This window comes from Zonotrichia leucophrys, chromosome 4A, assembly GCF_028769735.1.
Source record: "Zonotrichia leucophrys gambelii isolate GWCS_2022_RI chromosome 4A, RI_Zleu_2.0, whole genome shotgun sequence".
Classification (NCBI taxonomy): Eukaryota; Metazoa; Chordata; class Aves; order Passeriformes; family Passerellidae; genus Zonotrichia; species Zonotrichia leucophrys.
Window position 1 is genome coordinate 17,348,783 of NC_088174.1, and position 17,938 is coordinate 17,366,720.

The 17,938-nt window shown below is 39.6% G+C and overlaps 1 protein-coding gene across 4 annotated transcripts in view; it reads left to right on the top strand.

Moving 5' to 3' along the window:
* Positions 1–17,938, top strand: part of PCDH11X (protocadherin 11 X-linked) — a 427,225-nt gene that overhangs the window by 299,566 nt on the left and 109,721 nt on the right. For all 4 annotated transcript variants that reach the window (XM_064712723.1, XM_064712726.1, XM_064712724.1 and 1 more), the window contains one exon: positions 7,105–7,303. In XM_064712723.1, the coding sequence (XP_064568793.1) occupies positions 7,105–7,303 (199 nt within the window). The remainder of the gene's footprint in view (positions 1–7,104; positions 7,304–17,938) is intronic.

Consider the following 17,938-nt stretch of genomic DNA (forward strand, 5'->3'; position numbering starts at 1 on the left):
ACACAAAGAATTCACAATTCTGATAAAACCCATTCAATATTTCTGCTGGAAAAGGTTCCTGCTGCTGGGGCAGCAGTCAGGAGTGATGTCCAATATTGCTGAAATGCTTCTGTCTTATTGTTTATTTTGGTGTTCTTTAAAGTGTAAAATGGCTTTGCCTATCAGATATCAAGCATTCAAGATGATAACACCAAAGATGATGGAAATTGAAGAAATGTATTAAAGAAAAAAAATCAGAATTGATATTTTCCTCTTTTTCAAACTCAGCAACAGCACAGCCATAGTGCAACTTTCATGTGTAATTTTAATTTAATCACATGTCAAATTGAAATCTTAGATGAATTAAAGTTTAAAAGGCATGCTTTCAGCTATCATTTTGACATCTAGCATACAATAACTGCCTTTCAAAAGCTAAATAAAATGTTTGACATGCTTTAAATGTTATTTCCAGTTTTATTTGCTTTTTATTTCACGTCTTTGTTGTTATTTCAAGAAGCCCAGAAAATACAATTTAATTGCTAAGTGTTGCTGGGGAAAGTCTTATGAGAGATACTCTGGTACAAGGAGGATTAGTGTCTGGAAATAAATACCCTTTGAAGTCGTTAATCAGAAATTTGTCAAGTTCCAGGTCCATAATGGGTTTGTTCAGCAATGATTTGGGGAATGGGTTTGTTCCACGACCTCAGCGCTGCGAGAGGACGACGGCACTGTTGGTTTCGCCTCTGGTTACTTAGAAATGTAAAAAATGGAAAATTTGCTTCTTGAGGCCGAGTGTTGGTTACAAACCCCTTTCCTTCCCCTGCCTGCATGGGAAGGGTTTCCCAGAGCTCTCTTGCAGTATCTGACATTTCCCTTATCAGCTCAGCGCAGTTCCAGCTGCCTGCGAGAGGAGCCTGCAGGGACCTGGACGTGTCCCTGCTGAAAGGCAGCAGAGAGTGAGTGAGTGCTGGGGGTACAAGATAGCCCTGCAAGATTGTTCCCCATCACTTGAGAGAAGGCTTTGTGCGAGAGAATCCAGCCACAGGATCTGACAATTTGAAGTCGTTTCCATTTGAGCAGGTGTAGGGGCACCATCTGTGCTGCTGGTTTTCTGTGGAGGGAGTAATTCTTTCATTGAAAATGTACAAATCTGCCTGGGATAATCACCCACCTTGAATTTCTATTTGTCTGGGCAGCAAACCCAGCTTTTATTTGCCCTTTTGAAATTAATAGGTTGCGCTTGCTGCATCTAAATAAATTAACAAAGTGGGAGGGGTTATTTAAATCAATAAAAGTGAAAGCCTAAAACTATTTACTTCTCTTATACTACTGTGGAATAGTTAGATTTTTAATCACAGCGGGAAAAAAACCAAAATTATTTATCAAATATTCCTCTTCTTGAGAAGGCATCCAAATACTGTACTTTCCCTTAGTAATTAGTGAGGGTGTAAGATACCAGTTGCTAATGTTAATGAGATTAAATTAGGAGGACTAGCAAACTTTCTAACAAGTAGGTCAAAAGGATTCTCTTGGATTTCTTTTGGAAGTTTTAAAGGGCTGAAAATGCAAAGTCTTGCCAAATTTCAAAGGGTAAATTGGGAAAACAGCAGGTCTGTTGGATTTGACAAACAAGTAGACAATCAGGAGCTGAAAGGGAAACAAGCAATAAATTTGGGGCAGTGGCTGGAACAGCAGAACTTGGTTAATGAAAAGAAGGCCTTGTTCACCTGTGTGAGATGATAATTCAGGTTATTGGTGTTGGAAGTAGCTGGGGTGGTGCTTTTTTATGTGAGGTAGAGAAAACCTGATTTTAATGCCCACTAGGTTTGGACTTCTGAAATCATCTGGGGATTGCCACTTTGGACAATTCCTCTTTCCTTCCCCAGAAGATGAGCTCTTAATTTTTCTTTTTGAAAAAAACCCAACAAAACAAAATCCCCAAACCCAACCCTACTTGTATGCAAGATCACTGCAGGAGCCATTAAATAAATCATAAAATATCACTGCTAAATTAGAAAAGATGAATGCAACAGGGATGTGTTGCTAATGAAGTGTTTCTATCTGTGTGTGATAGTGGTGAGCAATTTGGCATCTTTGTAGATATCCAAGAGAAATACAGATCCCTGCTGGCAAAAATGGAGAAGTTTAATTTGAGTGAAAAATTATAATGATCTGTATTACATACTTTGCCTATGACAAAGCCATCAAAATAATGTAATAAGATCTTAGATTTAATGTGCCAGGCTGCAAAACTTGTGGGAAATACAGACTTGTGAAAGAGTTTAGAGAAACTCTTTGAGCTGTATTTGTTGTGCTCAACTCTGTATGGGGAAAGGAAAAATGAAAATACTGGCTTGTCTCTGTTGAGTTTCAACACAAAGACATATTTCCCACTGGGTTTATGGTTGGATCCTCTCAGGCTGTTTGTTTTAATGTTATTCTGAGAATTCTGCACTGATAGTTGCTGGGTCCTGTTTGTCTCAATGAAAGCCTCTGCAACAAAAATTGCTGTTTTGGAACAAAAGGTGATAGTTGAGGATAAAAAGATAGGAGCTGGAAATTGTAGTTTGATTAGGGATCTTCTTTTCTGCTTTCTGCACTTGAAGATAGTTGTTTTCTGGTTATTTAAGGTGTTTCATACCCTCCTAACGTTTGAAGTAAACAAGCGACTGAGAAAATTAAAAATTTATTTGACTACTCCTTTATTTACTGGCTGCTAATAGTGGAGAGAAATGCTGAAGTGGTCTTGTTCTTTTGTACTGTCTCCCAGCATCTCCTAAATAAGGTCTGTTTTAAATCAGAATTATCATCTAAATAATATAATTAATTCAGCATAAATTAAAAAGTAATGTTTTTTTCTTTATGATCTCCTTTTAAATGGATATTAATTTGCTTCAATGAATGAAGATAATAAGGTTAATAGTTTAATGTTCCTCAGTTGATATCTGCTGCTTTTTCTATTACCTTTTTTTTCCTTTTTGATTATAAATTGGCTAACCCCTGGTGTATAATACCAGAAATCATCCCTTCAGTGTATCCAAAGCTATTTACTTAGACTCATCTTTTATTATTCCCACTGCCACAGTCTAATTATTGTAGTGAAAGATTGAACACAGAATAGTTTGGGGCTTTGATCAGTCTTCATATAAATTTCAATAATGAGAGTAAAAGGTTTGCGGTTTTCTGAGATAATTTGATCCCTCCAGACACACTCAGCTTTTACCAAAGGCAGTGAATGCCATCTGAGACCTCTGACAGCATTTGTGTCTGGTCTGTGACATCTCTGCAAGCAAAATGCTTTTCTCATGCCAATAAAGAGTAATTTAATATTTTTAAATGTGGCAGAGAAACTCTAAACTGCTGCACGTTTTTTTCCTTAAATTTTCACTTCATTGTCCCCTATCAGTTTAATTGTCTGTATTACAAGTTCCTGCATCAGAATCCTCCAAGAATACATAATAGGCTTGCTTGCATTTCTCTCTTTTTGAAAAAGTCTACCAACTGTCATCCAGATAAATAAAACAAACCATAATCCTTGTTATTCCATTACTATCGGTGCTGGCTCCCTTCGGAGATAAATAGAAAAGCAGCTGGAGACTGAGGATATTTTGTAATCTTATAAATTGAAATTTAAATGCCTCAAGGAGGAAATTTCCAAAATAATTGTGACAGAAGATAAGTCCCAGCTTTTGGCAAAATTTTATTAGAATTACTTGTTCCAGATCGTTGTCTGATGCCTGCATGAATTAAGGAAATGGCAGCGCTGCCATGTAGAGGAATAGCTGGGTTTTTTTTCATCTTGATGAATTTTTCTGGAAGTGCTCTGTCATCAGTGTTATCAGGTGTGACACTCTCAGGGACACAATCAAATTTAAGATCAGGAGCCTTTAGCTGATGCCAGTTGATTTTGAATCATATGGGTCTGATCCTTCTCACTAATAGCATCTCAATTTATGCAGCTGAATATTTACCATTTTTAACTGAAATGTGAGGGTTAGTTAGAAACATTTTTAATTTTGCTTTGGGGTATGGGATTTGTTTTTTCTCACTGGACTAGGCTGTTAAAAAAGCATTGATGACTTTCTGGTCTCCTCTACTGTCAGCTGGCTTAAAACTTCTGCTGTATTTTGACAATGAACCCTGAAAATAAATGTTCTTTTATTTACACTCAGTGAACCCCAGATGCACAAAGCAATAATCAATTGTACAGAGCAACGACTATTTTGTTCCCAGTCATTTTCAAAAACTGGCATTGATGTCTAATGCTAAAACTTGGGCTAAAAATGTTTTAAGAGTACTTAAAATTCACTGGTAGCTTGGAGAGGAGAGGATATAACACAACACAAAGGCAGTGCAAACCTCACAAAATACAGCTTTTACAAACAGCTCATGCAGTGGAGGTGGATTTTTTTTCATACTGTGAATACCAAACTCATTTCAGATGAAAGAAATAGCATTTTCCCTTTCCGCATGTCATAGCTGTACATCTGTGCAGGCTGGGTGCAGTTGTGAGTGCAGGGAGGGAATGAGGAACATTGCAGGGATGATTTCACTGGATCAACTCAACAAAACTTTGCTTTTTTGGGCTTTGAGGAGAGCCCTGATTGACGCTGCTGCTGTGGATGGGGCTCTGAGAGGCAGCTGGAGTGCAGTGCAATCGGGCACATCAGGAATTTCTCTGGTTTTGGGGCTGTGCAGAGACACTCCATGCATTTTCACCCAGCAATTCTGGGTGAGCAATTCTGGGGAGCCCAAAAATGCAGTGGGGACACTTGGCGGTGTCAGATGTTCCCCTTTCACCACCTGAACCTTTCCCAGCTGGCTGCCAGGCTGTCCCAGCAGCCACAAAGGGATTTTCTTCTCCCATTTCCACCCCATGGAGCTGGGATCCGTTCTGTGTTCAGCTCTTCAGAGCTCAGCTGCAATGCCTTGCCTTGATCTGTTCCAATGTTTCCCAAAGATCTGCCAAATGAAGGAGAGTCTGAAATCTGCAAATTTGATAAACAGGAAAGCAGGACTGGAAGGCAAGGGATGAAATCATCCGGAAGAAGGGAATGGCAGAACAATGAATGCAAAGTGCCACTCTCGGGATGCAGCAATCGATGGCAATAACCAAAAAGGAGGAGAGGATCAATAAAGGGGACCTGGGCATTATGATGGCTGGCAAGGACACAAATGTGCTGGGCTGCCATGGCAGGAGGTGTGAAATGATCCTGCTCAGGGCTGTCAGGACCTTGGCTGGGCACAGGGCTTTGGGCAGAGCACAGAGCTGTGAGCAAGCTCCTGCATGGAGAAAACAGCCAGAGAGAGCAGGAGCACCTGACAGATTGAAATAATAAGGTCTGTTTATTCTGAAGCAGAATAAAGTGCCAAATGCCAGAAAGATGAGTGGGAATAAGCAGACTGTGATGGATGGGACTGAAGGAGTGATTTATTTTGCAACAAGAAGGAGGCAGGTTCTGCATTAGAAGAGGAGCTCTCCATTAGCGGCGGTGGGCACTCAGACAGGTTTTCTGGGAAAGCCCTGCGTGCCTCGCCGGTGGCTGCTAGGAAGGGCTGTCACTCTCATCTGTCAGGGATGGCTCAGGTGAGCTGGGTGCTGCGGGTTCCTGGCTGCACACGCGGCACAGCAGCTGGCTGCGGGCATGTGGAGCAATGTCACTGTGACAAAAAGAGGCTCGCAAAAGCGGAGGAGCTGAAAACTCCATGTAATTAGCAAAAACTCAGTGTAATTGAATGCCTTCAACACCGCCACCCTATAGGAACCAAATATCTAGGGACCCCTGGCAACATCTGCTCTGTTACAAACACTATATACTTTTTTTGCATAATTGCGTCAAAAGTCTCGTCTTCAATTTTGCTAATCCCAGCAGTTCTGAGTCCAGAAAGTTTTGCGTTGCCTTTCAAATGGAATTTTGAGTAACAGCAACCTAAGAATATTTGAAACAGTTTGTTTTCTGGGGTTTTTTGAATCTTCCTGTTTTGAGTTTGCAAAACATGGATATCAGACACATCAAAACAAGCAGGAGAGCTGCTTCTTTTTTGTTCATATTTTCTTTTTGTACTGGAAGAGATTTACATTTCAGTTGTTCAGTTCCTAAATCATACAGGGTCACTTAGGCAACGAAAACTCTGTCCTGTGTCTTGTTCTGTTTCATCTGGCCCTTCCTTCCACGTCTGGGCTGAGATGCTTTCCACCCTCAGCTCCCTGGTTCCCAGTTTTCAGTCTTTTGCATTTTGGGTACAGGTCTGTGGTACAACAAAAATCAAAGGAGTTGTAATGAAACATCTGAAGGAGAGCAGGGGAATCTGCTTTTCATTCATTAGCTTAACGCCTGTGCAAAATCTATTGAAATAGTTTTCAATACAGAAGACTTGTTGTTGTTTGTTCTTTCTCTGCCTCAGAAGAATCCAACAGCACTATAAATGTGTCACATTTTTTAGGCCCAAAAGTGTGGAACAGCTTTTAATGGGAAAGAAAATGTTTTTTGAAAACTAGAAAACTCAGCGGTGAAATAAATTGAGCCTCAAAAAGTGATTGAAATCTCCAAGTCAATATTCAAAAGGTATCCAAAGACTTGTGAAGTCTGACAGAATCTCTTTAGTTTGAGGTGTCTTTCATTTTGCATCAGGGCTTACATTTTTAAAAACCAGCAGCAAGCAGCGCTGTCAGGTGCAGCGGGTTTGAAAGCAGCTCGTGAAAGCCTGAAATTGTGCACGAGTCTGGGTAACACATCCTCGGCTGATAACCAAAACAACACATTGCCTAAACTGGCCGCGTTGAGCTATGACCGTTGTCACCCTGGTTTTTTAAGATTTTCTAAATCTTAAGATTTTCTTCTTGTAGTGAGCTTTTTCACACACTTTCTGCAAATAACTCATTGTTTTGCATTCCTTCATGGAGGAGGAGAACGTTGATGGGCTGTTGGTTTTTCCAGTGTCATTGGAGAGGTGGCACTGTCACCCTCCAATCCGCTGCCACATTTGGAAGTCTATAAATGATGGCATCAGAAAATAAACTTCCCTTTTTTCTTCGCCTTGAGAACAGCGGTGTGAGCTTGTGTTCTTTCGTGTCCTGCAGTGACAGACCATGGTGGAAACCGCTGTTCTGTTCCTTCCTTGCAGCCCCAGCGCCGCGTCACCTTCCACCTGCCCGACGGCTCCCAGGAGAGCTGCAGCGACAGCGGCCTCGGAGACCACGAGCCCTCGAGCGGGGCCAGCGCCTCCCACCCGCTGCCCCTGGGCTTCCCCCAGGACGAGTTCTACGAGCAGGCGTCGCCCAACAGCCGCACCGAGGGAGACGGCAACTCCGACCCCGAGTCCAGTAAGTGCCGAGCTCTGCTCACCCAACCAACCCATCGTTGCAACTGGTAATGGGGCCCTGGGAAATGTTAAAGGTAGACCCTGAAAGTGTTGGGCTTTGTGTTTTCTCAGATCGCTGCACCTGCCTAAGCAGTGTGATAAATGATATGTTTGTTAGATGTGATGATTGTTTAGTAATTAATATATTTATATAATCATAAGAAGAATCATGAGAAATTATGTTGGCAATTTAAGGGGGGCTAGGTTTGGCTGAGATCTATGTATACAATAGAACAATATAAGTTTAATAATTAACATGAAAGTTACATAACGATAGAATATAAAAACACGATCATCTCGAATGTATGGTCGGAGTCAGATTTGGGTGGAAAGTACCCCTGATTCCCAGAGCTCTTAATAAAAAGCACATGCACATAATCACTTATGTGATTATGTGTTTTTGAACACTAACACAATCAGTCAATCAATCAATCAGTCACAGGGTTTTTGTTCCTGTGGGTAATTATTAAAAGCGAGTGTTGTTTTTAGCGCGGCTAAGAAGCGCTAACCGCTGACTTCTGCTTCTGGAAGTGGGAGGTCGGGCTGGCTGTTGGGAATAAAACACTTGGAGCTGTTAAGGGTTTATGGATGGGCTGGTGTTTTTATGGAGCTGGTGTGCCGGGCACAGAGCAGCTTTCTGAGGAGGTTAACGCTGCTGCCCTAATGGTCATAAATACTGCGCCGAGGGAATTCACATTTTTTAACGTTTCCCTCTCCGACACTGCTTGTGCTGTAGTTTAACTCATGGGTGATGAGCAGCTCTGTGAAAAGACTGCAATACCCAGAAATAAGGGTTTCTTGATTTGCCCTCTGAAAGCAGCAATGGTGCGCAGTAATAATCTCAGAAGAGTTTGTCATGTTCTGCCATTGCCTGTGCCTCTTTGTGGTGTCAGAAACAGGGAAAATCAACAGGAGCAGGAGCTGTGGGCCCTGGCTCTGCTCTCTGTGCTGTGCTGAGCTGTGATAGCCAGTTGGAGACTCCACTGACCTCTAGTCAGCTGTTAATTGTCCAGAGGCTCCTTATCTGGATTAAATTGAACCGTGCCATTGATAAAGAGACACCTGAATGTCTCTAAGCCTCCAAGGCCTTGTTAGCGGCTTAATAAGTGATTTGAAAATACATCTGTTCTGGGCAAAACTTGGCCCAAAAGGTGGATTTCAGCTGCTGTAGTGTATCAGGAGGAATGAATTAGTGAGTGCTGTGCATTGAAATGGCTGTGGAAGGCAGTGACACTCCGCAGTGGCAAATCCAGCAGAGAGCATTCCCTGCCACTCCGGGCTGGCTGTGCCACCTTCAGCCTGGCTCTTGGAAATCACCTCTGCCTCTGCCTTTGCTGCCCAGGACTGGAGCCTCAGGGGCTTTTTGCACACGTGAGGTGTCTCCTCTTTTTCTTTAATTTGTAAACTGTTACCTAAGTTTAACTTTAAAATTTGTCAGGTGATACATTTACTGAATTAATGGCAGAATATTGTGTTTTCCAAGTTGATAGACAGCTGACAAGAACCATCAGTTTTTTTGATCTTGTGTTGGAAATAGTAATCATTTGCTTTTGTGTTTATGCATTTGAGGCTGTAATATACCTTTAAAAATATTCTAGATAGTCAAACTAGCTTCTTCACAGAGTTAAGCTCTAAAGGGCTACAAATATATCCCCAAGGAATGAAAATATCAAGGTATATATTATTTGCTGCTTTTGCTTTGCATATTCATGTCTGAACTTTATTTCCAGTTCTTTATTTTGCTTGTAACTGATATTTATATTTTACTGGAGTGAGAATGGTGAGATGAAATCAGTGTCCAGGGCCTTTCCTGTAGAGAGCATAGGACAGGAGCTGGTGTGGAAGAGTTCTCAGAACAGGCATGTGCCATTTACAAAGAGGCTCAGGTTTGGGATTTGCCAATGCTTTTTGTGCCCAAGTTTTTTTTTGGGTTTTTTTTTTTTTTTTTGTTTTTTTTTTTTTTTTTTGGTTTTTTTAATTTCAGAAGAAATATGTCCATGACTCTTGTAGAATGTGGCTCTACAAGTAACTCAGCTCTGACATGTGAATGTCACTGACACCCATCCCTGTGAGCAGGCTAAGCAGGCATCAGATGTCTTTCCAAGTGTGAAGTTGAAGGAAGTTTAATCACCTGTCTAATTACCTGACAGTTCAGTGTTAAACCTGAAGTCACAGTTTAATTGGAGTTTATTTTATGTGAAGATTTTTCTTCCTTTCCTACTTGTGTCTTATTGAAACAGTTTAATTGAAGTAGCACGACGGTAACAGCAGGGAAAACTTCTTTTGTGGCTCTTTTTAGTGATTTATTATATGATATATTTTATATATTATATTTTTATATTTATATATATCGTATATCATATATATTATATATTATATATTATATATTATATATTATATATTATTATATTATATATATTATAACATATAATATATAATATATGTTACATATTATATAAATATATAATATATAAATATAAATAAATATAAATAGAAATGTAAATAAAAATAAATAGAAATTAAAATAAATTTAAATTTATATATAGATATATATTATATTAATTGCAGCATCTAGTGGCAAGAACAAAAAACCAGAAAAAATGGGAAGACCCACAGGATATTTGTGTCCAGTGTGCTGCTGCAAAGTGACTTGGTACAGATGACAGAAACCCAAAATATCTGATGAGCCTGAGGTCCATGTGGTTCATTTGTGCATGCAGGACACATTTAGCCAACAGTGAAACAGTAAAAATAGCTCTGAATTGATGGTTTCCTCTACAATCTTCTGCTGGATTTTTGGTTGGTGTGTTTTTCTTTATTCTAATTTGGCTTGATGCATTCGAAGCATTTCTTGTCTTCCTTCATGGACTAAAATGCGAAAAGAGACAGGAAAATCCAGTCAGGTAACCTGAGCTCATACAGCAGAACAAGCATGGCCTTCATTGCCTGCCAACATCTTTAATATCTGACCTGTCTTAATCTGAAACATTGTCTGATTTGTCACCTGGTGGGGATTTAGTTCAGCTTTGCCTGCCAAGGTTGAGAAATTTGGGATGAAATGATGTCAGGAATGTCCAGAACCAACCATGAAAGCTGGTGGAGTTGGCATCACTCATGGCCATATTCAAAGTGTTTTCTTCCTCTTCCTTTGCCTGACTGCAGTCCTTCAGTGTTATTTGTTTCTCTAATACTGGAAATTGTTGCATTTTGGAAGCTTTCCATTCACCAGCAATAACTAAGCATTTATTGCAAAACACTGGAAAAGATGAGCATAACAAAATAAAATAAAGAAAAAAACACCCTAAGAAATATTGGTGAGAGGAAGCTTTATAAACTCACATCTGATACAGGACTGAAGCAAGGAGGGGAAAAAAATAACTGTAAGGTTATAGCGGTTAGAAAACTGTGAGAAATTTATATGTAAACCTTTAAAATTAATTGACTGTGCTAATTAAAATTAGAAATAGGCTATTTAAAATGATTTGTCTTCTCCTACTTTAGTTCCCTCCTTAGAAAAACATAAAGTTCAGTGTGGTAGATGCATCATAAGGAAGAGATGCCAATAAACTGTCACACTAAGTAAATTGTAATATAAAAAAGCATGTAGGTTTGTAGAGAACCTTATCCTTAAGTAACAGCACTCTTGTATGTGATATTCAGATATTTTCTCCTCATAAGTTGCTCAAATAATGATGCTCCAATAACTCCCTATGCTAAGGATTTTAACCAAACCATATTTTTCTCCTCCGTTTAAATACAAAACACCCTTCAAGCATAGAAAAAAACCAACAAATTCCCTGTGTCTTGACTTCCCTGGTAAATTCTCTCTCAGTGGCTGTAAGCAGTGATGTTGATCAAAGGGGTTGAAAGGTACATGCAAACCTCAGCTCTGCTGGGTTATTTAATACATGTGTAAGATATTAATGACAAATTTTCATGCTTCATCTGTTTTTATGGCCTTATCGAATCTCTTTTCCTTCCTCTAGACAATAAAATTATTCTACTTTTTGTTTGGAGGAAAAACAGAATATGACTAGTTCAGCCAAGAAATTGGGCAGAGCAGGAGGAACGATTGCAGCTTGGGGACAGGGAGTGTGCAGGGGAAGCCAGAAAACCTGAAAGTAATCTGCAATTAAATAATAGCAATCATTCTGTAGGAAGAAAATGGAAGTATAAACAAAGCTAGCTGAAAATTGAAGTTAATGAGGCAAATCACACTGAGATTTCAGGGTCTCAAATAGGAGCAAACTGGTGTATTAAGGAGAGGGGGTCTCCATGAAGAATATTTAGCATGAATTAGTGACTAATAAGCCAAGGAAGTTGCATTGAAAATCAGCAAGTGTAGAGCTAGACTGGAATCAGGAGACACCATAAATCTGTGGCCATGCCAAGCTGGTGCTGCCAAATGTTATTTAGTGGCTGATTATTCTTGTCTCCCAATCACACCTTCACACTCTTGAAGAGCTGTTTGGGTGGACTGGGTTGAAGAATTCTGTGGTGTTTTGAGTTCCCCAGGATGAGGTGAGAGATGAGAATTGTCTCCAAGTTCTCAGAGGCTGATTTATTATATAATGATATGATATGATATTATATTCTAAAACTATACTAGAGAAAGGAGACATCAGCAGGCTTGACAAGAATGATAATGAAAGCTCGTGACTGATTCCTCAGAGTCTGACACAGCTGGCTGTGATTGGTCATTAATTAAAAATAATTCACATGGAACCAGTCAAAGATGCACCTGTTGGTAAACAATCTCCAGACCACACTCCCAAGCAATGAGATAATAATTGTTTTCATTCTTTTCTGAGGCCTCTTAGCTTCTCAGGAGAAAATCCTAGGCAAAGAGGAGTTTTCAGAAAATATCATGGTGACAGAATTCCTGTGGGTTCAACCCCTGGAGAGGGGGAAAGGTAAATTTTAAATCCATGCATTCCCCAGTTCCATTTGTCCCATGAGGCACAGCTTGGGGACAGCACATGGGGAAATGAGGAGAAGCTGGGGCAAAGCTCTGCTGGCTTTGGGTGATCAGCAGAGAATCAGTCCCAGGGAGAACTGAGAGTGCAATCTGTGGGGTTTAACCACGTGAGAGGGAGGCTTGCAGCAAGCAAGACATCTGCTCATGATTAAAGACAGCACACATTTCTTCCTCAAAATTAAAAGAACACTTTCACCTTGACTTAATTTTTGATAAGGATGATGTTGATGAGCACAAAGGCAGGCTGATGGAGAATGATGATAATGGCACTAAAAGTCAGAGCAGGTTCAGTGCATTCGTGTGGAGGAGAGGAGATAATCCTCCACCCAGGATATCAAAACTGATAGTGTTTTTCTTATTTTTCTGTGATTCTGACACACAAAGTGTCAAGAAAAAACAAAGCACTGGTCAAGCTCCACTACTGGAAAGCATTTATAAAGAAGAAACTGATATATATAAAATTATAATGTAATAAATGGTGTCATGGGATTCCCTAGAGTAGGATGAGATTAGCTCCATTATCTCACTTCCATGATATGTATTTTCAACATTGGGGAATACATGTACAGCTAATCTATATATATATTTAAGGACTAATAACTGTTATTATGACACAGGGTGGAGCATTAATAATTAAGAATGAAAAGATGTAGAATAATACCAGAATGTTATCTTCATTAAGGAGTTTGGCATTAAAAAGCAGGAATGTGTCAATGAAATATTCCAGTAGCTCAAAGCCAAGCATCACTGACAATAGAGGAGGAGGTGTGCGTGACACGAGAATTGGATTTTGTTAAGGATTTGAAGTAATAGCAGTGGGATGAAATCTAATAGTTGAGAGTCATTCTCATAGGAGCTGCTGTATGTAACTAGTATATAAATCACCAGCTGAAAATGACATAAAGAAAAAAACCAACTGAGTATTACAAAGATAAACTATAAATCACCAATACCTAATGTGACTGTGAAAAAATCCTGGGTTACTCCTAGAAGAGGGAAAAAAAGAAGAAAAGGAAAAAAATCCCCAGGGAGTGGCTGACACCATAACAGGCCTGTTATGAATAGGGCTGGCTTCCCACATTGAAGAAAGGTGAATTCTCATGAGAAACAGGCATAAAGAAATATTATTAATAACAGGGGAATGGGATGCCCATATACAGAGAAAGGAACTAATACTGGCTCGTTCAAAGGCTGCCTGGGGCTGCTCTCACACCACAGCAGGGAGGGAAAACCAAAATACAGCACTGGGCTGGTTCCAGGGAATGGGCTGGGTCTGCCCTTAAACCAGCCAGGGCTGGAAATTTGGGGGCTGCAGATGAGACCAGTGAGGAAATACAGAAGCAGGGCATGAGAATTCAACCTGGCTGTAAACAGGAGCTGGATAAACTTGTGAGAGAGAAAGCAAATTAATTCTCTGTCTGTGAGAGCAGCAAACCCAGTGTGTCACACAAGAGGTGACTCTTCAAGGCTGGGGATGTGAAATCCAGGGGTGAAATTCAGTGTTTGCTGAGCCTCAGTTTGCTCTGGGCTCCAGCTGGACACAGGGCTGGTCACCATCAGGCTGGGACTGTGAACATGCCACCATTGGCCCCAGCTGGACACAGGGCTGGTCACCACCAGGCTGGCAGTGTCACCATGCCACCACTGCCTCCAGCTGGACACAGGGCTGGTCACCACCAGGCTGGGACTGTGACCATGCCACCATTGGCCCCAGCTGGACACAGGGCTGGTCACCACCAGGCTGGGACTGTGACCATGCCACCATTGGCCCCAGCTGGACACAGGGCTGGTCACCACCAGGCTGGGAGTGTCACCATGCCACCATTGGCCCCAGCTGGACACAGGGCTGGTCACCACCAGGCTGGGAGTGTCACCATGCCGCCACCAGCCAGGGTGTGACAGGAGCTGTCCCTGCTGTCCCCAGCCCTGCCAGCAGCTCAGGGACAGCCTGGGGAGGGATCCTGTTCCTCTGCCTGCTGGAGAAGAAAGGGTCAGCACAGGGCTGCAGACAGGGAGCTCATTGTCCCTGGGAAAAACGCCCGAGTTCTCTGCCATGCTGACTTGTCTGATAATCAGAAACTCTGCAGTTGCTGAAATATACTCTTTAAGCATCATCAATAAGATGCACTGGCAGCTGGATTTCAGACCTCATGCTGGGGCATAAGAAAAAGTAAATCTACAAAGTCTGAAGTTTCTTGTTCCCTGTCCAAAAACTGGACTGCCAACAGATAGAATTTTTTTTTTTTTAAACTATGCTTTCAGTTTTTTTCCTTCCCACCTTCTGTACTTTTTATTTCCCCAGAAAGGTTGAGATGCAATATTTTAGTTGGGCTGCTGCTGGGTTATAAACACACTTAGGCCTAGCTTGAATAAAATAGAAAGAAGCTGTCATTAGTTAAAGATAACAAATCTCAGGCTAAAACACATCCCAGTCTCCCACATCTGCCCACTGGGCCCTTTAACTCCTGCTGCATTGGGCTTTTCTAACCCCATGGCTGAGCACTAATAATTAAGTCAGAAAGTGCTGAGGTAATTAATCTTTCTGAGGCAATAGAGTTTGATTGATCTTCTACCTTTAATCAAATTAGCTTGCACGTGGGTGGGGGAATGGAAAGGCTGGGCAGGGCTCTGTAGCTCTCTGTGAAGGGCCAGCCCAGTGTGACCCAGTGAGAGCACCGTGAATCACAGCTGGGAGCCTCCAGAGCCCCCTCTGAGGGCCTGAACCCCTCTGTGGGATTTAAAACTTGGGGATCTGGGAGAGATCCCCGCCAGGATGAGCTCCCCACTCCTGTTTCATTGTGTGTCTCCCTTAGGGGGCAGTTTCTGTCTGCCTGGCACGGGTTTGAGGGCACTGAGGCATTGAGCTGTGTGGATTTTCCAGATGTTTCAGCCCTTTGTTTCTAAAAATTGTTTTATTTATAAGAGTAAATTATTTATTTATAAGAGTATATTATAGTAATATTATTATAGTATATTATATTATTATATTATAGTTATATAATTTATATTATATAATATATATCATATATAATATATATAGTATATAGTATATATTGTATATTGTATATTGTATATATTATATATATGATATATATGATATATATGTATATATGATATATATTATATTGCATATATTATATGCAATAACATATAATTATATATTATGCATATTATTGCATTATATAAAATATAATATACATAATTATATCTTATTATATTATATATAAATAAATATACATAATTATATATACATATAGTTATTTATATTATAATATATTATAATTATATTATTACTTATTATATTATTATATTATTAATTATTATATAATATATTATTAATATATAATATATAATGTATATAATATAATATACAATTATTATATTATTTATTATTATATTTATATTATTGTAATTCTAATATATATTATTAATTATATTATATTATGTTTTTTATAAAAATAATTTTAGCTATCAAGTTATTAAAATAATTTTATAGCGAGTGAAGCAAGCCAAGAGAAACTCCCATAAAACAAAGCCTGATGTTATTCTGGATTTGCTCCTGCCTGCAGAGCGGCTCAAAGGGCAGACTGGAGAGGTCAATTTGCAATGATACAGATGAGTGGCTTTTGCAAGCAGATTTTCACTTGTACCTGAGAGGATCCAGATTGCATATTCAGAAATAATTCCACGATTTGGTAATTTGATCCCTGGGTGCCTGACTTAAGAGTTATTAAAGCAGCTGACACAAAGAGGGGAAGATGGACAAAGCAAATTAAATTAAAAAATGCAAAAGCAAAAAGAATGTCCCACTTGGCCTCTCAGTCAAACACAGCACTACAAACACAGACACTGAATTTTAAAATTTTATACTTTCTGTGTACAAGGAGCACTCTTTATAAATTATTTTTAAAGTAAATTTTAGCTATTTTATTGCTGATATCAGAATATAAAACCTTGATCTACTCTTTGAAGAGAAGGAAGATAAAAGCAAGTTTTCTGAGCTGCACCATATTCTTTCATGCAAAATCAATGGGGATTGATGAGGAAAATCAATGGGGAAAATAGGCTGGAATTTCTGGACTGCACAGTGGGATGGAGGAACTCAGGCAATGCTGACATATTTGTGAATGCAATTTAAGGAAATTCTTGACTGAGGTTTATAATAGGAGTTACTCTGTCTAAAGAGATTGGAAAGAAAACTCCACCTTCACTCACTTCTCATGGAATAATGAGGAGCCTTTAAAGCAATTGTTTTGGTGGGGTATTTTTAATAATAAATGAGATCTGACATTTATAAGCAGTGATTTAGTGGCAGATGTTCTGCGATATATATTTATGTTATCACTTAAGCTGACATGTAATGGATAATCCTGTTTGTTCTGTTTATGAAAGTTTTAAAATATATTGCTGTGGTGAGCAGGCTGGTGGGGCAGAGGAGGAGAGAGAACAAATTCCTTCCCTCCAGTTTTCCAAACTCCTTTCAGCTCTGCCTGTCTCTCTACTTTGTCTCAAACTTTCTCTTCTTTCTTCTTCTAAGAGCAGAAAAACACAGATGATGCAATTTCTATTTTTTCTACCAAATCAAGCTAATCAGTTGCTGCAAGAGGAGCTTTTAGCAATATCAAATATTAAGATTTTTTTAGCGTTGAGTTCCTGTTTTAAAAATGGAAATATGGGGGGAAAATTGTCTCTTTTGTATAATTTAAGCCATGTGAAAAATTTCATAATTATAATTTGATTTGAAGCATCATAATTTATTACTTGATTTCTACTGTGATTAATGAAAAATATATATCACTAAATATATTTAAAGACTGTCTGCAGCTACCAGTCTGTCTTAGAAATTAAATAGAAAAATTGTATTTGTTGAACAAAGCAGATTCCCAAGTGGTGGTGCATTTCAAGTCACAGCATTTGCTGACTCAAAGCTGATCAACTCAATAAACCCAGTCACTGTTGTTCTTGTTTGTGTAGAGATGTGGTCATCCTTTAATCTGATTTAACTTTTGGTAGGGAAACAAGATTGATCCAGCCTTGAAACATGCATTAGGAACAACTAGAATTGTCCTAAAGGTCATTTGTATCCACATATTCCTGAATAGGGGAGATAGTTTTACCTTTACTCTTCAAATAACTTTTAGCCATCTGGAAAAGCAGCATATTGTTAATAAATTGCTGTTTCTGTCTTTTTTGAGGTTGTATGACTGGCATTGTGATCTTGTTTTATTTTTGGTTGCTGTCCAACCCTTGTGCAGGCTCCTTATCAGAGGAACAGGGGCTGGTGTCCCTGTGCCTGCTGCTGTTCCAGCCACTGGCACTCTTTGTGAGCCCTACAGCTCACTGATGTGATGTATTCATTCTCAAAAATAAAATATATTTGCCTGCCTTGAGCTGGAGAGACCTGGGCAAAATATTTATGGTTATACTTTTGGATTTATATTCCACCAGAGGTTGAGATTCTCACCTTTGTGTTCAATGCCCATAAATAATGTTGCTGTTCCTAGTTAGTGGCAGGGTTTAGCGGGGATTCTGCTTTATTCCGGTGCTGTGTGAGTCAGTAGTGCTCTGATTAATTCAGGTGACATTCTGATTGGTGTTAAATGTTTGCAGAGGTAGCTC